This window comes from Aquarana catesbeiana, linkage group LG03 (genome assembly GCF_042186555.1).
Source record: "Aquarana catesbeiana isolate 2022-GZ linkage group LG03, ASM4218655v1, whole genome shotgun sequence".
In the NCBI taxonomy this organism is placed as follows: Eukaryota; Metazoa; Chordata; class Amphibia; order Anura; family Ranidae; genus Aquarana; species Aquarana catesbeiana.
In genome coordinates, this window is record NC_133326.1 from 544443090 (window position 1) to 544471031 (window position 27942).

Genomic DNA, 27942 nt, shown 5'->3' on the forward strand with positions numbered 1-27942 from the left:
TAGGCTTTTTTCCAAGACAAGAAACAGGAAGTGGGCTGTATAAAGTATTTACTGGCAGAATAAACTGTTTTACTGTTTTACTGTTTTAAAACAACAAGAGCAGAAGATTTAATAGATGGGAAGTTGAAAAAATGACTGAAGGTCCCCTTTAAATATAAAGATTATTCTGCTTATATTTTGCCCTCCCTGGTTCCTTCCCCCTTATCAATATGCTAATTACATTTTTAAGTAAAACTTTTTTTAATTTACACGCATTCATTTAGACCCAGTGATGTCATCACTGGGTCTCTGTGTGCTGCTCTATGCTATGCAAGCAGATCATGGCTGGTTGGAGGGGCTGTACAAAGCTTCCTTAAAACATCACAACATTCTGCCTCAACCCTGATGCAATAAGTGGGATGGTTTTTATTAGAAGTTATGCAAATATCAAAACGCCTGGGTGGATGCAAGTCTGGATAAGTTGGCGTTTCTAGGAAGACTGTATTTGCCTTCAGACTGTCTTAGGTAACACCCACTTGTGATGCTCCATAATAGAATCCAAAAACTGGACTGACCAGGGACAGTCAGGCTGGGGAGGAAGGCGCTAGATGATGCTGGACGTCCTCCAGCCAGGACATAAGGTGGGCTCCATTTGTAGCTTCTAAAGCACTTTGTGAAAAGCTCACAGTGTGCAGTGAAATCAGAGTAAGCTATTTCAGTACAGGATAGGAGCCTGTACAACTGAAGGGAAGGCTGAAGCTTTAGGGGATGGTCATCTTAACCCATATCGGAGATAAAAGTTTCCTTATTACAGCCAGCTGAGAGGTATCACTTACTGGTATAACCAGTACAGCAGCTACAGCACAGAAATGAAACTTATTTTGTTGTTTCTTTTACTTCCTTCGTGTTTTATCTTCTCCTTTTTGTAGAGGAATGACAGATCTATTTAAGCCTATTGTGTAAACAGGAGCTTTGACATAAGACTGTTATCCAGGTTAACAAAAATTGCTGAACTCGGCCCATATCATTAATTGGAGTAGACTTAAAAATATACGCCAAAATTCTAGCCAATAGAATGCAGCCGCTGCTACTCCGCCTCATACACCTGGACCAGGTGGGTTTTGTAGTGGTCGCGAGGCAAGGGACAGCACCCTGAATACCCTGCTTGTTACTGACTATGCCCGCGCCCATGACGTCCCTCTATGCCTTTTGACGGGTTGAAAAAAGCATGTGATTGGGTTGACTGGCAATTCCTCCAGATGTCTCTAATACAGATAGGTCGGGGCCCCAATATGCTATCCCAAATTATGTGCCTCTACTCCTCTCCATCTGCTAGAATTCGGGTGAATGGCTCATTGTCCCCCACATTCTCTATCCAAAATGGGACACGGCAATGCTGTCCTCTGTCCCCCCTTCTCTATGTCTTTGTCATGAAACACTTGGCAATTAGGTGTAAAGTAGGCCCCACTCACTCCAAACTGGCTCTCTTTGCCGATGACCTGCTAATGTTTGTGACCCAACCCCATCTATCCCTACCGCACATACTACAGGAATTCAAAAGATTTGGGAAGCTGAGCAACTTCAAAGTGAATCATGCTAAGTCAGAAATCCTGAATATTTTGCTGTCTCGAGAGGACATGAAATTAACTTCATTCCCCTTCTGATTAGAACCAAGACTGATCTTTCAACCTACATGAAGAAACGCTTATTATGGCTAGGCAGGGTGATTGCTCTAAAAATGGACGTTCTCCCTTGGTTTCTATATTTGTTCCAGACAATTAATATCTACATACCCTCATCGTTCTTTAAGATGCTCCTCCAAATGTTTTCCTCCTTTATCTGGAGGGGGGCTTGGCCATGGATACGCTATGACACTCTATCGCTGCCCAAGATTCGAGGTGGAGCTGGAGCCCCAGATGCCTTTATATATTATAGAGCAGCAGTACGCATATACTTGACTGGTTTCACCAATCCTCCACCAAATTATGGGTACAAATAGAGAGCCATCTGAATCCCATAGATCTCTGCGCTTTGCCATGGATGCCTGCTGAATTCCTGGACGGGGGGGAATACTCCTTGGCGATCTCACCCGACAAACAATATAAATTTGGACCCGAATAAAGTCCTCCAAGACCTTATCTCCACTAAAGAGACCCATGACGCCTCTGTTTGGGACCCCGGCTTTTCCACCGGCCCTACATGGATTGAGATTTGGACCTTTGGTGTAAGGAGGACCACAGACAACTTGCCCAAGTCCTTCGTTCAGACTCTTCTCTGAGTATGGACATTCCCTCAGACCCATCCCCACATACCTCGATGCATTGGCTGCAGTGGTCATATCCTACATTTGTACCTTCCCGTCTTTGCCAGATATACTTTCTGATTTAACATAATTGGAGAACATGTTGCTTCACAAAGATCCCTCCACGCATGTGGTTTCCCAACTCTACTCTCTCATACATAGGGCTTCTAATCCCGACCTCCCCCCATACACACAGACCTGGAAGGCAGATTTGGGTCATTCCATTTCACCCGTTGATTGGCAAATGAGCTTCATTCTGGCTCACAAAATATCCCTAGCCTCCAAGGCTCAAGAAAAAGGGTTCAAGTTGTTGACCCGTTGGTACAGATGCCCCTCGACTTTACACTGGATAAACCCAACGCTCCCGAATACCTGCTAGCATTGCTTGACATCCAGGAGAGTTTTACTCCACATTTGGTGGGAATGCCCCCCTGTGCGGAAGTTCTGGCAAACGAACCCCGACCTGTACTGCAGACTCATGGCGACCTCAATTACACCCTCTCCTGAAGTAGTTCTGTTATCTATACTCCCTGGACTGCTTAAAGCGGTAAAAAAAGATGTTCTGCCCCACTTTCTGGCAGCAGCTAGAACGGTCCTTCCCAGACACTGGAAATGGAAAACATGCCTTCCCTGGGGGATTGGGCAATTGAAGTGGACCGTATTAATAGTATGGAATCACTGCTGTCACAGGAATCGCGTATAGAGGAACAATTCTCCAAGAGCTTGGCTGCGGCGTGGTCTATGTTTCGGTATTCCTCTGAATTTATTTCATGGGCTGCTGAGGATTCTTCCAATGTAACTGACTGGCCTAAGTGGAATGTCTCCCATTCAATATCTACCTAGCATACTGTCTTGACCCCCCTACTTTCACCTTCTTTCCCTCCTCTATCTTGTCTACATATTGAAGTACTACAGGAACACCCTAATTATAACCTCTAGTCTCGCCAAACAGAAATTCTGCGAATCACATAGTGTTTCCCCATACGAGAAATTGCAGTTAACACAATACCATAAGCCTTGACAAGCTTGCAAAGTGTGGGCACCACTCGTTGAGAAGATAGTGGTGCTCACGGACCATTAATATGTCAGATTCAATGCTATAGCTTTATAGGCTTATGTAACCAAATACTTCCGAGATGCTAACGAATTCTCTATACCCTGAGAATATATGTTACTAAACATGTACTGTTCTGTATATCTATCTATGTATTATTGAACGATTTAAACGTGTAATGTACACCTTTCTTCTCTTAATAAATTAAGATTGAACTAAAAATGGTAGAGGGTTCGAATCTCGGCCACTTCAGCAGGGATCCTAACCATGTATGGGCAAGCTGATTGCACCCAAGTGGTTCAATTGATCAACTTGTGTACAACCAGTCTGTTGGATTTTTCACACGATTATTGCCAGTGGCTACAGCTGCTGTAGTATGCCGGACCTTCAGAGCGCATGGAACCAAGAAACTGATAGCTGATAGCTGCCTGAGCAGTATCGGGTAAATAAAACTGCTTTTTAATCCTCTAAACCTAAACGAGCATTTGAGCCTTGCAGCCTCACTGAGAAGGAGGATTTTTACTTTCCCTGGAGTTGGGCTTTAAGGTTTAATTCTTACTTTTGAAAAGCACTTGCCTTTAACAGCATCTCTTTAAAAAAAAATTTTTTTAGTAGAATTGGAGGTAAGTACTTACCTGTAATATCTGGACTGCAGGTAGGTGGAACACACAGCTTTCGACACATGACTTGCTGAACCAAAGTCTATGACCTTCACCCTGTATGGCTGCCTGGAAGGGTCCACCAACATGATGTTCTCCGGTTTCAGGTCCGCGTGGATCAGTCCCAAACTCTTGAGCTTCATGAGCGCAGTGGCTACCTGCTGTAGCACAGGCCTGATGTACTTGAGAGGCAGCGGACTGAACTTGTTCTGCTTTAGATAGTCATACAGGTTCTGTTCCAACATCTCAAACACAAGGCAGGTGTGATTCTTGTGCTGGAAACACTCGTACGCCCTCACAAAGTTGAAGTCATCTGCGCTCTCCGTGCTGAGCCGCGCCAAGATGCTGACCTCGATCTGCCCTTGCCTGGCATAGGAGGGGTGGTTCTTTAAGATCTTGATTGCCACAATTTCATTGGTGCCCCTTTTCCAGCACTTGACCACCTGCCCAAAGGTACCCCTGCCCAGGAACTCCAATACCTCGTAGGTGTTGGTCATGGAGCAGAGGACCTCATGCTGCACCAGCTGGTAGTCCCCTTCACTATTGGAGCCACTGTTCTTGGAGGTGGCTGTAGAGGTTGTGGCAGCTGTGGCCCCGCTGACATTGTTCTGGGTCATGGGAGGGTGTTCGTCTACAATCTGGACACTGCCGTTATCTAGCTCCTCACACTTCCTCTTCAGCCCACACTTCTGGTATGTGTCCAGAAGGCTGACAGTGCTGCGCCTCATCAGGTTGGTTTGAGGGCCACCGAGCGACTGAGCGCTCGCTGCTGCTGAGGACCCGCTGCTGGACGAGGTCACCAGGATGTGACCTGCACTGGTGGGGAAGATGACGGTCTGCTCGTAAGGTACCTTAAGCAGGGAAGCGTGGGCGAGCACGGGTTGGCCAGTTGTGGAGTTGCTCTTGCTTGGGTTGTAGACCTTGCTGTGGCAGCCGTAACCAGTCATATCCCAGGTGAAGCTTGATTCCAACTTTGGCTTGTTCAAGCTACAATAGGAGCTCAACGGGAGGCAATGGGAGGATAAGATTTGCAGTGATGAGGCCATACCTGCCAAGACAAGAACATATATTATGTTGATGCCACATTAGTCCAAAGTCCTAGTTATGGGAGGAAACTAACATATAAATATATAATCCAACCATTACAATCCCATATAATCTTTGAAGGAAATCTATAGCTAAAGCATACATTTTCATATTATAACATCATCAATACAATACAAACAATAATTATACTTGATAAACCCGTATAAGCTAACTTGAAAAGTCTCCTTTTACGTTGTGAGTTCTGCCTTTCTGCTGACATCTATTTCTACAACTTCCTGGATTCCCTGCATGCTTTGCAACTACATTTCCCATGGTACTTTGCTCCCTGCAAGCAGCAATTCCTGTACTGACTCCGCCCCCTGAAACTCCTCCTTATAGTACAGTACCTCTGTAAGGCCTCATGCACACAGGATGTTTAAAAAAATGCCAGCACTGCTGCCAGGAAAAAGTAGTGCTAAAAATGACGTGTTTTTGAATAGCGTTTACAGACGTTTATGCTTGTTTAGCCGCGTAAGCATTTTTTTAGCGTTTTACTTAGAAACTTTCCACATATGGTAAAAACGCAAAACGTGGCTAAAAGCTTGTTACAGCGTTTAGCTGCGTTTTTCCGCATTTTGCATTTTCACTGGCGCATGGGCTCTGAAGGAACGGCATACCCGTGCCGTACCTTCAGAGCCCTGTTCTGTAAACAGTGACTCCCACATGCATGCACGGGAGTGACGTCATCACGGCACGGCCATTCATACTACCGAAGCCCGCGAACCCGGAAGGAAGACCGGGTGAAGATGGAAGCGCCTACAGCGTTGACAGCGCTCCGGAGGCTGGAGGGCTTCGTTTTCAACTAAGTCTGTCATAATGTGCTAGTATGCAGTGCATACTAGCGCATTATGACTTAAATTGCCTGGGGCCCTTTTTTTTTTTTTTTTTCTACTGTGGTTTACTACTGCTTTAAAGTGGTTGTAAACCTCAGACATGAAATATGAACAAAGCATAACCCTCTATAGTGTGTACTTGTGTCATTTCTATCTACTGCTTTGTTCCTCTGCTATTAGCATGAATCACTTCTAACAAGTTTTCCTGACACCAAGAGAAAAAAGGTGACAGGGGAGGGATCTCTAGCTGATTGACAGCCTCAGCTCTGTTCCTATGTGCTGTGTGGAGGTGGGTGTGACACTTCCCTCCAATCAGGTCTCAGAGCTCTCCTCATGGAGATCTGCAGTGTGTAATTTCAGTTCTCCACCCCGTTTTCTAAAAGCTCAGACAAGCTTTATAAATTCTGCACTTTGAAGGGCTGTAGAGAAGAGAAGACTGGTAAAACTAATGAAGGAGGATTTGTTTAATCTCTGTGCATCTCCTGAGGCCAGTCACTTCACTGAGTATATGTAAGGTTTACAACCACTTTAAATATAATGATTTTTTAAATTAAAATGGTTTGAGCGGCTCAAGGTTTACCGTAATGCATTTTATGCATTAAAATGATATTAAACCTTTTTTTTTTAAATTAAAATAACAAACATGTCATACTTACCTGCTCTGTGCAATGCTTTTTTTTGGGGGGGGGCTGTGGGTATCCTGCAGAACAGAAGTTTTTTTTACCTCAATGCATTGAATCCATTAAGGTCAAAAACCTTAAGGCTTTAGAACCATTTTAAGGTAATAAACCTTCTGGGTGCAGTTCCCCCAGTCCCCTTTTACACTTGCCTAAACCCTATCTTGATCCAGTGATGTGCATGCCCTCATTGGCTCACACATCAGTGGGAGTCATTGGCTCCTGCTGCTGTCAGTCACAGCCAGTGACCAAATGAGTAGAGAGCAGGAGGCAGGGCCTAGCCACGCTCTGTGTATAAATGGACACACAGATGCGACTCGGGAGCGAGCCTGCTCGAGTGCCCCCACAGCAAGAGGCTTGCTATTGGGGGCACTCGGCAGGAGCCTGGAGCGCCGGTGGGGAACCCAAAAAGAAGAGGATTGGGGCTGCTATGTGCATAACCATTGCACAGAGCAGGTAAGTATAACATGTTTATTATTTAAAAAAAAAATCTTTCCTTCAGAATCACTTTATCATTGTAATAGCCTCCTGTGGTCCTGCCATGAAAGTCCTTATTTAGACACTTCCTGTTATAGGGTGACAACACTCTGTCCCTGTCTCCTAATTGTTCTTCTTGGTTGTTGCCATGTCACATGGGCATCTAATGGAGACTACAAGTGGCTATTTCAACACACATTAGTCAGGCATAATCAGCTGTTGTTGCCATCAAGTAACCAGCCATCACGGAAATGCATGCAGACAGGAAGTGGCAGCAAAGAGGCTGAAGAGGTCAACACTACTACTTTATTAAAAGCAAATATGGCAACTGTTTCTGATACACAGAGGGAACGAAATGTCATTCAGTTAGGGCTTACATCTACTTTACTGCTTTAGCTGGTTTATTTATTCAAAGAGAACTCCTATGAACATCCTTTTTCCTGATTTTGGGATATCTCAATTAGGCCTCAGTCTGTAAATATCTGGGTGGATGGCAGAGCCATTCTAAAGGTATTTGTGTTGTGCCATGTTTACTGCCAGGAACGGTGCCCTTCCCCAGGGCCGCTTTGTGCGGGAACAATGGGGCACGTCTCGCGTGTATGAATTCACAGTCACATAGCCGGCTCTATGAGAGACATTTATATCAGAGCACCAAGCACATGACAAAGGCTTTCTCCATCTGGGGCTCATTGTCCTCCCAACGGCAGATAAAACGTAACCCTTTCTGGGGTACAAACACAGTACTGACGGACGCACACCATCGCCAGACCGACAGCCAATAATTCCCCTTAAGCTACACCAAATATATAAGAGTTTTGGGGCAGATCTATAATTTCATATACAAAAGGGCGTGTTGTCGCGGTATGGGCACACAACGCGGCGGTGCCGTCTTTCCTAACAGCCCTTTGTTTGGATAAAATCCTTTCTGTCTCCAGCTAGTACATGTTTGGCTCTGGCCATTATAATTCTGTATGTCTTATATATTATTATGAGTTCAAACACACACAGCTTGTGCTGTTTAATATAGCAAGCTGCTTTTATGACTTGAACCTGGAAGGCCTCTGGGGTGCTTGTGAGGGAAAAGAGAAAAACAAAGTTTCCAGCCTGTGAAAATATGTTATTGACGTTTAGATTGTGGTGAAATTCTGTATAATCAGTTTATTCCAGGCAGCACAGAACATGCAAAGTGCAGCTACATTGGGGAGAATGAATACACACCAGAGCAGATGGAATTTGGAGCAGCTGTACTTGGCAACCAATCAACTTCTATCTTCTGCTAGGCTTTAAAAATGAAAGCTAGATGCTGATTGGTTGCCCTGCACAGCTGCTCCAGATTCTGGTTTCCCCAGTTTTCATTAATTCCATTCTAAATGGATCCAAACATTTAGAGAAGCTTGCTGATATTTTAGTTACTTCTTTTTATCTATCTGTAAAGGTCCACTTTAGAGGGTGCACAACTGCTTATCAGATACACATTTCTATTTGTCCTCTTGGTCCTGATTGATTTACCCAGACTCTCCGCTTTGAGTCCATTAGCTACTATGACAATTGCTAAGCCCTGATGAAAGGGATTGTTTGGCCCTGAAACGTGTAGGAAGTCATGTGTTGTCTTTTGGCCATTTGCGGAATCAATACTTTACATTTGTGGATTGTCAATGCATGTTTTTGGTGCTCCTTCTGGCTCAACTATATATATATATCTTGTTACTAAACCCACAGCAGTAAAATCTGTCTGTATATGCAGCATAGCATGCTTGTAATACTCACTGTGGAACTTAAGGGGTTAATCCTCAGCATTGTGTAAAAAGGCTGTTTTATCCTGTATGCACAGATCCTCCCCCTCCATCGCTGTCTATCTGGGGAAAGCCAGCTAACACAGGCAAGGTAGCCAACCTGCACATGCTCAGTCGTGTCTTTTATGCTGGAAAGAATATTTACTTATTCTCAGAGCTAGCCAAGTCCTCCTACCTGAACTCTCAGCACTGGGAAACTGTGCAGTTTATCACTGACTGTCTTATACAGATCAGCCAAAAAGGTATATAGTGGCAATATTTTAATGTAAAAAGAAGATGTATACCTGTGGACACTGTGGGGGGGCAGATGAACTATTTTCATATTACTGGGTTTAGTAACACTTTAAGCCAGGTGATCCCTATCTCTGGAAAGATAGAAGAAAAGAGGGCACACCAGCCTAGTGCATTATCGCTAGTAAATTTATTTTGTATAAAAAAGATAAAAAAATCGACTTACAAGCATGTTGATAATGATACACTTTTACAGGCCACTATCCTGTGGCTATACGGTCCTGGGACCAGCAATCTTCAGATCGTAGGGAAGACCATGCATTTCAAAGGTAAACTTTCTTCCTCAGAGTCCTGGGACTGCTGGTCCCAGGACTGTATAGCCACGGGATAGTGGCCTGTATAAGCGTATCATTATCTACATGTTTATGAGTAGTTTTTTCTTTTTTATACAAAATAAATTTACTTGGGATAATGCACTAGGCTGGTGCGCCCTCTTTTCTTCTATCTTTCTAGTGACACTAAGGACAACCCCAGTCCTAGAGGGCAGCAATGCCAGAAATATTATCCACTGAGTGGACCATCATTCTGCTGCTCCCTATCTCTGGGGGTGACCCCCATTTTTGTGGAGAGCTGGTGAATCCAGGCTATCCAGCTTAAACAAGGATTTCTCACAAACTGGCTAAAGATTTGTATCCAGCACCTTGCTTCTACCTCTACTTGGAGGTACACTTTACGGGCCCATGTAATAAGAGGATGTTGCAGCAGTATCCCTGGTGTGCAGATCAATGGCATGAATGACAATTGGCGCAAATGGCTCTTGGATGTGTGGCCTGGCATGCAGGAGTTGGCGTCTGGAAGGGACAGTGGGTATTTTATCTGCTGTGTTGGGAGTCCTGGCTGGGAGAGATATTACTTGGCACTTCAGAGGTGAGAGGGCAAAGATAATGCAGGAGCTGGTGCGGCCATGGAGCACCACTCACATCGAAATCACCATAATCAGACAGGCAGGTCTCATTCGTATGGACTGTTTCTGTCTCCTCCTGAGTTTTCCCTCTATTCAGACTTTTCTATAGATCTCTATAAAATATGTACTGTCTTAGGTGAGTACCAGAAGTGTTCCACTGTGACTAGACTAACCTTTCTTCTAATCTCGAAATCAGCCTCTCTCATCCTTTTTACCCCAGAGAAACCCCTACAATAATTTTCAGTTCTCAGGGAACCCTTATTGAAACCAATTAATCTTGGGGACAATGGTCGAAATATCTTTTATATTGATGGCCAGTAGGAAGATTGCAACCTTTTTGGTGGTGGTCAGAATGTCGCCCTTACAAGGAGCTAAAATGAATTTTTGGTGTTATACTGCTGGCTTTGCCAAGTGGCATTGGTCCTGACATTATGTGGGCACCTTTAAATGGGAGGTCACTCAGTCACAGCTCAAGGAACCCCTAGCAATCTCTGGAGGTACCCTAGAGTTCTACAGAGCCCTGGTTGAGAATGACAGCTCTAAGCCCCTGTTAACACAAAATCCGACTTTGAAATTGTGTGACTTAATTTCAAATCCACAGGTCACTGCGACTTCAGGTGTGACTTGGCTGACATCTGTGCGACTTCATGCACAGATGTCTATGCATTTTGCACCGAAAATCGCAAAAAAATAGCGCAGGAACCTTTTTTCAAATCTCAGATTTGTACCGATTTGAACAGTTCCACTGCCGACAATAGGGTGCAACTTGTCATTCGATTTGAACCTGTCAAATTGCATGACAAGTCACACCGGTGTGAACGGGGCCTAAATGTTTGTACTTGTTATTTGGAAAAGTCAGGATTGTTGGGCATTATTTCTTTGTAGTTGGTGTAATGAGGTGTGGCAAGGTTATGTCCTTTGCCTACATACTTTATGCTAAAAGGACTCACTCCTTATCTGAGAAAGCTGGAAGGTATGATGTTCTTCCTTGATAACCTGGCTGGGGGGCTGGGTGAGACGACTCCTAGGTATTCTTGGTGCAGAGATATAAAAGGCCAGCACCAGTGTTTTCATTATCTGTCCATCTGTCTGTCTCTCTGTACATCCATCTATGTGACTGTTGTACATCTAAAGCTTGCTATACATGGATTGAAATTCGGTTCATCAGGGGCTGGCCGAATTTTGATCCATGTATGGGCAGGTTGGTTGTATAGATGTTGATCTGCCAATTGACTTCTGTAAAACCAGCCTGTTGGAAATTTTCTGCACGATCAGTGTATTCTGACTTCCCCGCCATCAGAGCGCAATAGCTCAGCGGTAGTGACGCCCCCATACAGACTGAACGTCTGAATGGGGGAATCGCTTCATTCTTTTTTTCATTTAGCCTGTTGGTTCAATGAAAAAAAAAACTAATGTATGGGCTGACTAAGGTCATCCATAGACGGTGCAAATTTCTTTCCTGCAACCTGTGGTTGAAATTTGAAAGAAATTTGTACAATTCCTTCTATCAACACAGACAGTGCTGACAGAGGAATCAGCAACTGTCTTCTCCGGGGGCGGGTGGGGGAAGCTGTCCCCACCGGGAAAAGATAGTGATTATCACTAATGGCTATAGCAGCCCCTAGCAATAATACAGCAGGCTGGTTGTACCCAAGTTGATCAATCTATCTATCTATCTATCTATCTATCTATCTATCTATCTATCTATCTATCTATCTATCTATATACACATATACAGTGCCTTGAAAAAGTATTCATACCCCTTGACATTTTTCACATTTTGTCATGTTACAAAAAAAAAAAAACATAGATTATTTTATTGGGATTTTATCTGATAGACCAACACAAAGTGGAACATAATTGTAGAGTGGAAGGAAAATGATAAATGGTATTCAACCTTTTTTACAAATAATTATCTAAAAAGTGTGGCGTGAATTTGTATTCAGCCCCCTTTACTCTGATACTCCTAACTAAAATCTAGTGGAACCAATTGCCTTCAGAAGTCACCTAATTAGTAAAAAGAGTCCACCTGTGTGTAATTGAATCTCAGTATAAATACAGTTGTTCTGTGAAGTCCTCAGAGGTTTTTTAGAGAACCTTAGAGAAAAAACAGCATCATTAAGGCCAAGGAACACACCAGACAGGTCAGAGATAACGTTGTGGAGAAGTTTAAAGCAGGGTTAGGTTATAAAAAAATATCTCAAGCTTTGAACATCTCACGGAGCACTGTTCAATCCATCATACGAAATTGGAAAGAGTATGGCACAACTGCAAACCTACGAAGACATGGCTGTCCACCTAAACTGACAGGCCGGGCAAGGAGAGCATTAATCAGAGAAGCAGCCAAGAGGCCCATGGTAACTCTGTAGGAGCTGCAGAGATCCACAGCTCATGTGGGAGAATCTGTCCACAGGACAACTATTAGTTGTGCACTCCACAAATCTGGCGTTTATGGAAGAGTGACAAGAAAAAAACTATTGTTGAAAGAAAGACATAAGAAGTCCCGTTTGCGGTTTGCGAGAAGTCATGTGGGGGACACAAACATATGGAAGAAGGTGCTCTGGTCAGAGCAAAATTTAACTTTTTGGCCTAAAAGCAAAACGCTTACGTGTGGCAGGAAACTGTTGATGGGAAGATGCATGGAGCCAAATACAGGGCAATCTTAGAAGAAAACCTGTAATGCCGCATACACACGAGTGGACTTTACGGCAGACGATCAACCAAAGTCAGACGGATTCGTACGTGATGACGTAAGACCGGATTAAAACAAGGAAGTTCATAGCCAGTAGCCAATAGCTGCCCTAGAGTCGTTTTTTTTCCATCGAACTAGCATACAGACGAGCGGACTTTTCGACTGGACTCAAGTCCGTCGAAAAGATTTGAAACATGTTTCATTTCTAGGTACGTCGAACTTTTAAGGAAAAAAAGTCCGCTGGAGCCCACACACGATCGAATTGTCCGACGGACTACGGTCCGCCGAACCAAGTATGCAGTAAAGTCCGGTACGCGGCATTAGAGTCTGCAAAAGACTTGAGACCTTCCAGCAGGACAATGACCCTAAACATACAGCCAGAGCTACAATGGAATGGTTTAGATCAAAGCATATTCATGTGTTAGAATGGCCCAGTCGAAGTCCCGACCTAAATCTAATTGAGAATCTGTGGCAAGACTTGAAAATTGCTGTTCACAGACGCTCTCCATTCAATCTGACAGAGCTTGAGCTATTTTACAAAGAAGAATGGACAGAAATATCACTCTCTAGATGTGTAAAGCTGGTGGAGACATCCCCAAAAAGACTTGCAGCTGTAATTGAAGCAAAAGGTGGTTCTACAAAGTATTGACTCGGGGGGGCTGAATACAAATGCACGCCACACTTTTCACATATTTATTTGTAAAAAAAATTGAAAATCATTTATCATTTTCCTTCCACTTCACAATTATGTCTCACTTTGTGTTGTCTATCTATCACAAAAATTCCCAATAAAATACATTTACGTTTTTCTTTGTAACATGTAACTTTCTATATATACAGTATATATCCATCCATCTCTCTCTATCTATATATCTATATATATATATCTATATAGATATATATATATATACATACATACATATACACACACACACTATATTACCAAAAGTATTGTGACGCCTGCCTTAACACGCACATGAACTTTAATGGCATCCCAGTCCCCAAACTCGCTCATCCATGTCTTTATGGACCTTGCATTGTGCACTGGTCCAAAATATTTGGTGGAGGGGGGATTATGGTGTGAGGTTGCTTTTCAGGGGTTGGGCTTGGCCCCTTAGTTCCAGTGAAGGGAACTCTTAAGGTGTCAGCATACCAAGACATTTTGAACAATTTTATGTTCCCAGCTTTGTGGTAACAGTTTGGGGATGGCCCCTTCCTGTTCCAACATGACTGCACACCAGTGCACAAAGCAAGGTCCATAAAGACATGGATGAGTGAGTTTGGGGTGGAGGAACTTGACTGGCCTGCACGGAGTCCTGACCTCAACCCGATAGAACACCTTTGGGATGAATTAGAGTGAAGACTGTGAGCCAGGCCTTCTCGTCCACATCAGTGCCTGATCTCACAAATGCTCTTCTGGAAGAATGGTCAAACATTCCCATAGACACACTCCTAGACCTTGTGGACAGCCTTTCCAGAAGAGTTGAAGCTGTTATAGCTGCAAAGGGTGGGCCAACTCAATACTGAACCCTACGGACTAAGACTGGGATCCCATTAAAGTTCATGTGCATGTAAAGGCAAGCGTCCCAATACTTTTGACAAGTGTGTGTGTGTGTGTGTGTGTGTGTGTGTGTGTGTGTGTGTGTGTGTGTGTGTGTGTGTGTGTGTGTGTGTGTGTGTGTGTGTGTGTATATAATATATATATATATATCTCCATCTCTCTCTCTCTTTATTTATATCCATCTCTCTGTATGCACTGTGTATATATATATCTATCCATTTCTCTCTGTGTACTCTGTAGTCATAGACGATCCGCTCCCATCAGACAGATGATTTCACGCAAAGCAATCTTCTAAGAACAGAGCGTCCGTTTAATAATAGAAACAACATGTCTTTGTGTGACATTTTCAGGAACGGGGAGTCAGTTGAGTCTAATTCCCTGTAAGCACGAAGTCTGGTGATGTCACTGTGATGTCATATTGAGTCACCAGCCCTGACTCACATGGACAAGAGACATCGGATAGTGAAGAGCATGGAACCAATGACTCAATGAATCCAGCTGGCCGAGAACTCTTCATGAGATGGGAGGGGAGCTGGAGAGGAAATTTTCAACCTTTCCTTATCATTACGCATTTTCTAGATAGGATTGTGTCCTGTGTCAGAGAAAAATAAACTCCTCTCTATGCAGCATTTTCACTTTGGGTCTGAGATCTTGTGTGTGTCACCTATCCAAAAACAGATCTGTAAATAGGGGATATGAACTTCTTGTGTGTTTTCGGCAGAAAAAAGATGTAAGGTCTAGTTTAGGATGGAGAGGAGGGAAAGGTTAGAATCCCTGTCAGATTGTCAGGTTAAATTTTCCCTCACTTCCTGTCCTGGTGACAACCTGTGAAACCCTGACGTCTTGGGTGTCACCAGAACAGGAAGTGAGATATCTCATCGAAGGCAGAGACAGCAACTATGCCCTTTTTAATCAGTTCCCTCTCCATTTAAAATTAAATGAAAAAGTTCTACCTGGAGCTGTGATTTAAAACCTTCAGGTAAAATTCTATCAAATAATCAAAATGTATGAGGCTAATATATTTGTTTTAAAACTCCAGGAATATATATAAAAACAAGCTTTAGTTCACTTCACACATTTTCCTTTTTTTTTTTTGCATGTTCCCACTACAGGTATGAATGCAGCTTAAAAGTCCAACATTTTTCAGCTCAACCAGTATGAAAAATGTTGCACTTTTAAGCTGCATTCATACCTGTAGTGGGAACATGTGAAAAAAAAAAAAAAAAACAGAAATCTGTCTTTATACTGAGTTGCCACAGACCTGCTGAAAGTCAAAATCAGGCTTGAAGTGAGAATGGGATTAATCTAGTGGGAGGGAGGGGAAGCTAAGAAAGCAGGCTTACAGGATGGAGAGAGATCTCAGGCGGGTGCTGTAAGTGTGCTGACCAATCAGGCATCAAGAGGGCGGGGCAGTGGCACATGGCTATGCAGAATAGCAGCACAGCAAAGGGGGAAATCTCAAGTCAAGGGGCATTACTTTTCAAGGAGCATTGACTTCTAGCAGGTAAAATGATTCCCGTATCTGGGTTGCATTTGCGTGTTTAGCTTTTCAGCTGGAGTTGGTTTAATTTCATAAATACATTTTTTGCTTTTTGCATAAAGAGGCCTTCTAAAAATGTGACTTCCTCATACATTTTTCCATCTTAAAAAAGTTTGTGTCAGCTTTGACAAGCATTCCAATCTGTGAACTCTTGCTTATGAGCTCACCAGTTTGGATGTATCTAAATTTCTGGCCCTGCGATGGGAGGAAATACGCAAAGTTAATGAAAGCAGGCACGCGGCACGTCGTAGATTCGCCCGCAGGGAAATGCGCCCTCCTCTGTCTTTCCCGGAGGGGGAACCAGCCTGTTCCATAAATGTATTTTTATATTTTTTTTCCAAAAACTTGGGAGGCAGAAGAGACCTAATTGGCCGAACTCAAGCCTCTGTTCTCATGAATAACGCAATACATTATTCTAAAAAACTCATGTATCCCTGCAGTGCAATAAAGAGTCTCACTCCAACTCGTAACAAAGTGCAAGGAAAAAATGTCAGACATTGACACAAACCCCTATGTGCAGTTCTATTCACAGCAGATCTGATAGTCTCGTGTTTCAGGTACAGGCAGTGGATGGGGTCTATCAAGAGCAGACAGAGCTCACTAATTAGTACACAAGATATGCTAACTAAACACGATTTATTTAAGTGAATGGGGAGGAGCCGCAAACACCGTGCAACTGTGCGCATTGCATGCAATGGCGAAGGATTGATGCAGCAAAAGGTGAGAAGGTGTTACATTGCTTCCTCCCTGCCTGTCAAACCACTCTCTAAAGCAACTCGAACACAGATCACTTTTCAGAGGCCAGGCGGTTCAGACGCTAAGTCTAAATTTAACCATATGGGGAGATCATTTCAGGCTCAGAAAAAAACTGTCTCGGTAAATGGAGCAATGGAGCCCCGTAGCACAGTGCACATTTTTCCAGCATGAGAACTTTTTGCATGACATGAAATACGAGAAAATACTTTGCACGTCGTGAATTACAAACCGTTTACAAAACTAAATGCAAAATACCAGTAATTCAATACACTAATTACCGTGGCTGCACCAGCAATGTAACTCTAAGGAGAGTCAGTTTATCCATTATCAGCACAACGTACAATGAACAGACCGAACAATACCTAAGACATCAAAAAATAAGTCTCATCATTTGGACGTGGATGACAGAATGCCCAAATTTACCCCCAGGCCTTTTCTGTCCTGCCAGTCCCAGTATTGCAATGAAATTTCTGGGACTGCTTCGGGTCCTGTGTGCACGGGCTTTGTTCACTCCAGAACTGTTTTGTTTTTTTTTGTCATACAAGTCAATGAGAATGTGAGAACAACGTATTAACCCCTCGAAACAGTCTTTATTTATTTTTTTTAGCCCCACTTAGGCTGGCCATACAATTTTCTCATATAATTTTCCTTTAGATTTACCAAAACCATATAATATGAGGTCAAACCTAAACACTTTCAATTTGTATGCAATCAGGCAGGCTCTTGAACTACATAGTTGACGGTAAATCTAAAGAAAATTGAATAAGAAAATTGCATGGTGTATGGCCAGCTTTAGACATATGCTCAGTGCAAAGCAAAGCCCGGAGAGCTGCAATATAGGAACATATTTTTGTTCTTGCATTTAAATCCACTGTAACCCTTTCACTCCCAGAGATGTTTTTACCTTGTTTTCCCCCATATGTTAAAATGTGCATTTTGGGCCTCAAAATTGGCTAAAACCCCCCATACGTTTTCTGAAAGCACAGACCCTGGAGAATAAAATAGTGGTAGTGACAATTTTTTATTTTACGTATCAAGATATTAGCATAACACTTTATCAAATGTATATTTTCAGTAAAAAAAAAATACACTAAGTTAGTTAAGTTCATTTTAAGGCACACAAACGCAAAATATTACCTATTTTATTGGTACAATATAAGAGATGAGGTTGTGCTGTGTAAGGTGAGGTGAGGTGAGGTTGTGCTGAAGATTTTTACCTTCATGCATTCTCTGCTCATTATGCAGCTTCCCTAAACACATACCTGAGCCCGATCTGGATCCAGCGATGTGCACAAGAGCAGCTGCTTCCTTATTGGCTGAGACACAGCAATGGGAACTATTGGCTCCCGCTGCTGTCTATCACAGCCAGTAAGGAGGGACCGGTGGGCAAGGCTGAGCCCTGTTCTGTGTGGATACACAGAGCAGGGCTCAGAAGCAAGCATGCACAAGCCATGCCATAGGAATCGACTTGCTACGGGGGCACTCGGAAGGGGGGGGCAAAAGCACTGGCGGCCTACCCGAGAAGAGGAGGATCAGGACTGCTTTGTGCAAAACCACTGCACAAGGCAGGTAAGTATAACATGTTTGTTATTTAAAAAATAAAATTGGAGCTTTTAGTACGATTTTAGGAGAAAATTATTATAATTGATAATTAGTAAGTGGGGATGGTGAAGGAATTTTTGGGGGTTGTTTTAAGAGCTTGGATGCCACTTTAATTTTCTACACATTTTTTTTCACTTAACTTTATTGCTATCACATAGGGGACTGACAAGCCCCCTATGTGATAGAGTTTTATGTCATAGGTTCTCTTTACTAAGACCCCTGATGTCTTCCCTGCCCTCCATTGAAGCTAATGGAGCTCAGATTCTTCTCCAGCCACAATGCCCAGGGAATGATTGCGAAAACCAGAAATGAACTAATACACATCACTTCTGGGTTCTTTCTAGATAGGGGAGATCAGTGACCTGATGTTCACCAATCTTCTTTCCCTCTACATGGAGACACTACTATGCCAGGTGGAATAGGAAGCCTGGGAAACATTGCAGTGTATGGTGCGCATTCTAGGGGTCTGTGAAAGCATCCTGGTGGTTGTATTACATCCAGGAGTATGTGTAAACCCCCCCACCACCCCCCATTGCTGCTGATGTATGCATTAGGCAGCCCATAGATGAGCCAGTTTTTTTTGTTCACTGAGCTGACTCAATTTACCCATCCACACACTTGATGTGAATGGGGGAATCTCCACACTGAGCTAGTGTATTCTGACAGCAGGGAGACTTCCACACCATCAGAATACACTGATAAGTGTTGTAGGCTATAGTCTGCAGCACTGAGCGGGGAAAATCCGGCAGGGCGGCTGTACATAAGTCGATCGGTAGATTGACTTCTGTACACAACCTCCCTGCCCATGTAAGGATCGAAATTCAGTAGGTCCCTACTGAACCAGCTGAATTTCCCTCCATTACAGCCTGGCTTTACTCTACCTTCACAGCCAGGGCTGACTTGCACAAGGTTAAAACCTTGATGTGCTTTATGTATTTCTTCCAGATCTGTGCAGTAATCCAGTGTAAACCTTTTCGCTCTGTGTAGGAGCTTCCTGTAATAAAGACCGGTCACTGCTGCTCTCCCTTCTTGTGCAGGGTGACTGGTCTTGTCTCCGCCCCCTCCTGTAGTTTTTTGCAGGCAGTTTGTAGTGGGTGGGGCCTGCCAGGTCCCTCCCACATCTCTATGTACAGCACAGTGATGATGGCACTGCCACTTGTACAAGGTAATATCTGGGTTGGCAAAGCCATTTGGTGCACAGTGGATATATATCCTTTGCTGCTATTAAAAACTATTTTTATATAAAAGGTCCTTGTGCCCAGAGTTCAGCTTTAAGGATGGTGAACCATTTTGTATGCTCAATCTGTTTTCTTCCCCATCGTTCAGTTTAGGATGCTTTCCTACCATGGGGCTACTCACCTCCGATTATCCCCCAACCCCCTTCCAATAGCAGACAAGCAACATCTGACATCTTTACATTCATAAATCAAACAAAAGAACAATAAAGTAAATCAGAAAATCTTTTCCAGGCCTGCCGCGCTTCATGCCCATCAGATACCAACCAGCGATTCCTTTAGCAGCATTTCCTCGGCACAGCGGGCAGCCGGCATGGAAAGCAGTCAGGCACACAAGACGGTAACAAAGGTTTATTGGTCTTTTTTTGTTAAGATTTAGGTCAGAGCTAAACAAAACTCAGTCCATTAACCATCCCAAAATGCCTGAGACCCGTGGCTTGCATCTGGGGTAGCGATAAGTGTGATTTCTATCCAGTCGGCAGGAGAGGGGAAAAAAAAAAACAGGAAAAAATCCTTCTAGAAAATTTCACAGTCTAATTAGCTTTCCTAAACAAACACAAACTCGCATAATGAGGTGGAATTTCTTGTTTCTTTTTTTTTTTTTAAACAGCAGATCTGAAATGACTGGAGGTGATATATGCAAAGGGTGAGCGGGGTGACCCGAGCTGCGCTATTATGAGATTCGCAAATAGTAATTGAGTAGAGGGAAGATATTCATTACCCATCACAACAAAGCAACAATTAGAAATACTGACAAGCCTGAGAAATATTGAAGACATCATATCTGTGATTGACAGCAATGCACAGAGCCGCTATCACACAGGGTAACATAGCATTGAAAAGTCTGTTTTGGTAATAGTCTTCTGGACGCAGGTTTTAGGGTTCCCTGATGTCAAGGGTCTGTCCCTGATTTGGAACAAAGTCCCTCTGCCCCTCTTTACTCATTTGTCCCTCATTTTGGTCTGATCTATATAGTTCACATGTGTCAAACATAAGGCCCTGGGGCCAAATCTGGCCCTCCAGACCATTTCATTTAGCCTTAGCATCTCTTTTAAAACTGCAGCACCCCCCTTGTCTCCACCCCAACCTTGTCTCAGCAGTCAGCAGCAGAGAGGACAGACCTCCTCCACCAGATCCTGTGCTTCTTCCTGCAGCCAAGGAGAGGCTTGTCTTGGCCCTTCCCTTCTCAGCAGTCAGCAGCAGAGGGGAAGGCAGAGCTCCTCCTACAGATCCAGCGCCTTTCTGTGCAGCCGAAGCACCCCCACCTCCCCTAATCTTAGCATTCAGCAGACTCCGATAGCTGACTCCAGCCCTCCTCTGGTCCTCCTCCAGACCCTGCACTTTCTGTGTCCCAGCTTTGCAGTAGCATGTAAGGGGAGTTGGGGTGCTCTGGAAATCTAGTCCTACAGTTACAACTGGCCCTTTGAGGGTAACCATAATGCTAATATGGCCCAGGATGAAACTGAGTTTGACACCCCTGCATAGCTCCCAACTGTCCCTAATTTCGAGGGACTGTTCTTGAATTGGAGCAATGTCCCTCTGTCTCTTTTTCCTCCTCATTTGTCCCTCATTTTGGTCAGATCTATATAGTATAAAATGCACTTTTTATTTTTCAAAAAGTATTTCCCAGTGCTAAACCTTTCATCCAAATTCTAAATTGCTGCATTTTTCAATTTTAAAAGCCAATATAAAGGAATAGTAGTGGTAAAAAAAAGCCCTTGTGGATTTAATTATCCTTTTTTTGTTATTTCCCCTTTAAGAAGGCATGGAAGGGGGCGTGTCCTATGCCTACATAAGTTTGCCAGTAGGTGTCCTTCATTCCCATCTGAAAATGTTGGGAGGTATACCCCTGATATAGTTGTATATAAAATGCATTATTTACCTTTCAAAACGTGTTTCTCAGTGCTAAACCTTTCATCCAATTTCTAATTTTCTGCATTGGTAAATTTAAAAAGCCAGTATAAAGGAATAGTAGTGGTTAAAAAAAAAGGGAATTGTGGTTTTAACTAATACTATTTTTTGTATAATCCTCTAATTCTCCTTGAGGCTGAGTTCACACTTCATACAGATGCGGGTCACAGCAGGGGTCCGGTGTGTCCCTGTTCTCCATTTCAGGGACGAATCAGGCCCGAAATTTTGCCTGAATTTGGCCCTGAAATAGAAACAAAGACGCACAGGACTCCTGTGCAATGTTCTCCGCAGCCACCCAGAGATGTGTGAACCGGCTCTATAGAGAGGCAGTCACAATATCCTGTCATGCGAATTGGATGTGGTGAAATCTGCATCCAACCACATCCAATTCGCAATACCGCATCCAATTCGCACTAGTGTGAGCCCAGCCTTCATGGAGTTGTAAACCCTCATGGTTTTTCACCTTAATGTATTCTATGCATTAAGGTGAAAAAAAACTGTGCTGCAGCCCCCCAGAGCCCCCCTTTTTCTTACCTGAGCCCGAGCTTTCCAGCGACGGGGATGAGCACATCAGCTCCAGCCGCTGTCTCAGGTCCTCGTTTGGTGGATTGATAGCAGCAGTGACACGGGAGCCGGGGGCGGGCCTTTGGAGCAAGCCCGCGCGAGTACCCCCATGGAAAGTGGCTCTCCGTGGGGGCACCCGATGAGGAGGAGGGGCCAGGAGCGCCACCGGGGAACCCCAGAAAAGGAGGATCAGTGAAGCTTCGTGCAAAAACCCTTGCACAGAGCAGGTAAGTATAACATGTTTGTTATTTAAAAAAAACAAAAAACCTTTACAATGACTTTAAGGGGGTGCGGCAGAGGGTGTGTCCAATGCCTACATACTTTTGCTAATAGGTGTCCCTCCTTTCTATCGCAACTGGTTGGGAGGTATGTGCACATGCTGAGTTTTTAGGAATTTTCTATGCATAGTGTACATTTCCGGCTTCCCCGTTCTGTGTCGGGGGGGGGGGAGCAGCAGCACATGCCCCATACAGCCTGCCATACAAGTCCATGTACTCTACTAAATCAGAGATACAAAGATACCCGCACATGTGTGTTCAGTGAATTCTCTGTACATAATTCACTGTAATCGATGAAATGGCATTTTACCAACCATTTCCTGTTTGGGGACACACTGACTGCCTTGTCGGGTAATATAATAAACAGATCTCTGCAGACACAGAGCAGAATACAAACACTGGAAGTCTGGAGAAATAATATACATTTTACTTTTTTTTTTTTTGACGGGGTGAGGGGGTTGTAACAGACTAAGTTCTTTTGTATCCTAACTGGTCAAGTTGCAACCATCATGTCAGAAAAGACACGGGGGACGTTCCATAAGCATCCTGTCCCGTAAGCAGCGGCTCCCGCGCATATTCGCGGGAGTGAAGTCATCGTGGCTCTGGCCACTCACACAGCCGGAGTCCGCGAACCCGGAAGGAAGGTGGGTAAAGATAGAAGATGTGTCAGCGGTGACAGCTTGCCACTGGAAGGGCTTCCTTCTAAAGGTAAGTTTCACATAATGTGCTAGTATGTGATGCATACTAGCACATTATGCCTTTACCTTGCAGGTTGCAAAAAAAAAAACACACACATCGGTTTACTACCGCTTTAATGCTACTTGATGTTGGATATCAAATCTTTTTTGTTCTTCTGTTTTATTTATATTCAGATATGCTGAAGTCTCCAAATTGTCAGTGTATCCTGTTTATAAAATATCTGGAATTCTCGACATATTTTAGTTTACAAATATAAAGTGCGATTCTCTGTGCTGCCTCCCTCAGCAAGGAAAATGTAGCACGTCTATTACAAATATTTTCTTTGGGGGGGAGATCACAAATTGTGAGCCTCGGGGCTTTTCTGCTCACAAACTCTGGCATTCTGTTAAACCTCTGTGTAGCGGCACTGCTGGGGCAAGAGGAGGAGAAGCGATCTGCTGGTCCTGAGGAGTGCAGATGCAGAGGGGGTTGATTTACTAAAGGCAAATAGACTGTGCACTTTGCAAAATTCAGTTGCACTCTGCAAGAGCAGTTGCTCCAGAGCTTAGTAAATAAGGGAGAGCTCTGCTGATTTCCATCATCCAATCATGTGCAAGCAAAAAAAAATGTATTTATTTTTTTCCTTGCATGTAATTGGGTACTTTTTGCAAATTGAAACCTCACCTCATTTACTAAGCTCTGGAGCAATTGCACTTACAGAGTACAACTGCACTTTGCAAAGTGCACAGTCGTTTTGCCTTTAGTAAATCAACCGCAAAGTATCACATCCAGAACCCAGCTCTCTTATCAACTTCTGACAGTCCCTGGGGTATTAAACCCACGAGGAAAAACATTTATTATATACATATAATAATACATATAATAATAATTACAGCTTACTATTTCTTAGATGTGATGGCTGCATTTGTTTTCTTTTTTAGGCCCCTTTCACACTTGTGGGACTTGTCCTACGATTAGGGACTGCAAAGTCATATGACAAGCCGTACCCCTTGAGTCTTATTCATATCTGTGCGACTTCAAGTCGCAGCGACTTCACAGTAGTCCTTGCACTACTTTGGTCGGACTTTGATGCGACTTGAGGCCCATAGACCTCAACATTACACAGGTATTGCTTCAAGTCGTGGCAAAATCACGGCAAAACCGCGGCAAAGTCGCAAGAAAAGGAGCGAAAATCACACGGCTTTCAGGTCGCACAAGTGTAAAAGGGGCCTTAAGCTTTCTTTTATTTTCATTTGAAGATCCTACCAGTAAGTCTGTTGTTCAACAGAACAGGCTCTTCTGCAGATGTAGCATTTAGGCTGGGTTCACACTAGTGCGAATTGGATGTGGGTTTCTCCGCATCCAAATCGCATGACAGGAGATTGTGACCGGTTCTCTATGGAGCCGGTTCACATATCTCCATTGCGGCTGCAGAGCGGCTTGCACAGGAACGCAGTACATCTTTGGCTCCATTTCCGGGCCAAAGTCAGGCAAAAATTCGTCCCTGATTCGTCCCTGAAACAATGAACAGGAACGCACCGGACCCCTGCTGTGAGTCGCATCCGTCGGAGGTGTGAACCCAGCCTTAAGGGCCGGTTCACACTGCTGCCTGGTGCAAGATTGCATGTGATTTGCACCGCACTGCAGTGTAAATCACATGCAATGTCCATGCAATGCGAATTCAGCCATACAACAACCACCATTTTATTCTCTAGGGTCTCTACAAAAAAAATTATACGGTATATAATGTTTGGGGGTTCTAAGTAATTTTCTAGCAAAAAAAAAAGATTTTAACTTGAAACCAACAAATGTCAGAAAAAGGTTTAGTGTTTAAGTGGTTAAACCCCTTTCACACTGGGTCGTTTTGCAGGCGCTATTGCGTTAAAAATACTGACCTGAAACAGCCGCTGCTGTGTCTCCAGTGTGAAAGCCCGAGGGCTTTCACACTGGAGCGGTGCGCTTGCAGGACGGAATAAAAAACTCCTGAAAGCAGCATCTTTGGAACAGTATATTCACCACCCCTGCCCATTGAAATCAATGGGGCAGTGCGGCTATACCGCCGGCAAAGCGCCGAAAACTTTATCGGCCGCTAGCGGGGGTAAAACCGCCCCGCTAGCGGCCGAATAGCAGCGTTTTGCCGCCGACGCACCCACGGACCCAGTGTGCTACCGGCCTTACATACAAGTCTATTCCATTGACAAATTGTTACAATGTTTATACTTAAGTTTCACTGCTAAAGAATGTTGTGATTCTTGGCAGACTGCCTGTTTTTTTTCTTCCTTTCTTTTGACGACTGTGGCTTCAGAAGAGCAGAGAGAATTCTTTGCATAGACAGAATCGTGAAACACTTTTTTTCAAGATCACAACGGGAAAAAAATCGCGTATAACGATTCTTGACGATTAATTGTGCAGCTCTAACGGACACATGTCCGCTTTACACCCGCCACACACTAGAGAAATATGGAGGTTCCGATCGGGTTTGCCTAAAAAACAGGCAGGCGGACCTGATTAGAATGTCCACCACACTGACAATGCTCCTGCCTAAGGGTGCCCCCTGTGCTCCTTCATCCAGAGTGGAGGCACTCTAATCCAGGAGCAGTGTGCCAAATAACCAGGTGACAACAGAGGGGAACAAACCAAAAAAAAAAAAAAAACGAATGCAGCCACCACATCTAATGATTGGTAAACTGCAATATATTACATTTTTGGTTTTGAAATAAATTGTCATTCAGCTGAATTTTAGCTAGAAGTCTCTATATCACTGACCCCAAAATTCTATACATTATTACACCATTGTCCACACTATACAAGAGAGGGATCAGTACTGCTGACAACTGCAGGAGGAAATATACCTTGAGCCCAGGTTCACACCGATGCAAAGCTGATGCCGTTCAGATGTGCTCCAGAAAGCATAGAGTCACATGTCTGGTGAAATAACATTGTTTTCTATGAAGACCGTTCACATCTATGCAGTGCCATTCTGATGCGATTAAAAAAAGGGCCCGGTGCGTGTCAAGCGCAAATCTGCACGCCAAGCCGCATGAAAATCGAACTGCATCGCACCGCATTCAGTCTGAACCTAGGCTAAAGAAACTTAGAAAATTGTTACATTTCCTTTTTTGTAGTTCCTACCATTCATGTGCTGAATTCCCAGATGTTTTTAAATCTGCAGGTTCATTAAAATAATCCCTAGTGATCTGCCATAAGGTCCCTGCTAAAACACCTCCTGCTAAAAGGTGACAATAATCTGTCTCCCGATTGTTCTTCTGCATTGTCATCCTGTTACATGGGCTTCTGATAAAGACAACTAGTGGCCAGTTCAATGCACATTACACAAGCATGGTCCACTGTTGTCACCCTCAGGAAACCTGGCCTGACAAATGCCATACAGCCATCACTGGAGTGCATGTAGACATAAAGGGGTTGATTTACTAAAATTTAAGAGGGCAAAATCTAGTGCAGCTCTGCATAGAGACCAATCAGCTTCCAGGTTTACTGTCGAAGCTTAACTGAAGAAGCTGAAATTAGAAGCCGTTTGGCTACCATGCACAGCTGCACTGGATTCTGCACTCTTCAAGTGCTACTAAACCCAGGACCCTGCATTCACTATATACTAAATACTTAGTATATTCACTATATCTGGCCTCCCACAGTACACAGAACATGGGAATGCAATTATTTTAGTAAATATAAATACCTTTTCTCATCAGCAGTTAGAGCAGTCTTGTGACTTCTATCAGTGTCTGGTTAAAGCTTGTAGGAGGAGTTTTCATTCTACTCTGACTGTCCTATGAGGCTGCATGACCCCTGATCCTCTGTCTGGACAGTGCTGATTGGCCCTGTGCTGATCACATGAATCCTCCCAAGGAAAAAAAAAAAACTCTCTGGCAATGCACACCAAACTGAGCATGTGCAGCTTGTCCCCAAGGCTCTGTTCTATCAGAACATGAATTTGGGACAGTGAAGAGAAAACAGGATCACACAGCCCTTTTACACACTGCAGAGGATTAACCCCTTAGGTTCCACAGTGAGTATAACAAGCATGTTTTACTGCATATACAGACTGATTTTACTGTTGTGAGTTTAATAACATTTTCAGTTAGGCCTCATGTACACTGGACAATATAAAACCACTAGTAGCGTTAGCTGTAGAAAGCTGTAGAATGAGTTTTGCAGTGTTTTTGCAGTAGTGTTTTTCAGTGTTTTTTAGCTGTAGCGTTTTGTTAGCTTTTCTTTAGCAAAACTATGCTCTTACAAAAGCTTATGGCTCAAAAACGCTAATAAACGCAGAATAGGCATGTTGTTTTAAGATTTTATCAGTTAGAGCATTTTTACAGCTGAAAACTCTTCTTAAAACCCACTAGTTCTGTTTTTTCTTCAGCTAGAAAACGCCCCTGCCAAAAAGTGCTGATAACAGCCTATGTGTGCATGGACACATAGGATAACATACTGGGGAGTTTACTGGCTGCAGAAAAAAAAAATGCATAAAGCTAATAACAGCAGCTGTAAAACTGTCCAGTGTGCATGAGGCCTTAGAAAATCAACCCTGAAGTGTCTACAAAGAGGCTGTGGGAGATAAGCAGCACTGAGATGGAACAAAGGAGGAAAAAAGTGAAAACAGGATTCCATTTTTAAGAAATGCTAATTGATTATGGTACAGAGTGCACAAAGCAAACGAAATGTCATCCTGTTAGGGTGCCGGATAACCTATTCGGGGGCTCAGTGCATCTCTGCCTCAGAACTACCTCCCTTTGAGGGAGTCGGACAATGTCGGCCTCGGCTGTGAGCTGTAAGATCAGCTAGGACAGGTTCCCCTTTACTATACATCAGTGACAGATGGCATCCCTCCACATTCATGGCTGGTGCAGGCATTCAATTATTGAGCTATGGAGCCGGTATTGTGGACGGGAGCTGCTGTGCCTCCATTGTTTCCTGTGCAGACAATTGGCAGAAGAAACCATATTACAGCCCTCCCCTCCCTGAAGCTGCTGAGACGCTGGAAAATCCTGCCATCAAAGCAGGATGCGGCACAGCCGGGGAGAGCGTCAGTCTCTGGAGTGGGAGAACCTG

General features: G+C 43.7%; 1 protein-coding gene across 3 annotated transcripts in view; it reads right to left on the reverse strand.

Annotated features, from left to right (window-relative positions):
• The window catches only part of HIPK2 (homeodomain interacting protein kinase 2), a 107520-nt gene that overhangs the window by 56997 nt on the left and 22581 nt on the right, over window positions 1–27942 (reverse strand). For all 3 annotated transcript variants that reach the window (XM_073621481.1, XM_073621482.1, XM_073621480.1), the window contains exon 2: window positions 3971–5042. In XM_073621481.1, coding sequence (XP_073477582.1) covers window positions 3971–5040 — 1070 coding nt within the window. In that variant the 5' untranslated portion in view covers window positions 5041–5042. The remainder of the gene's footprint in view (window positions 1–3970; window positions 5043–27942) is intronic.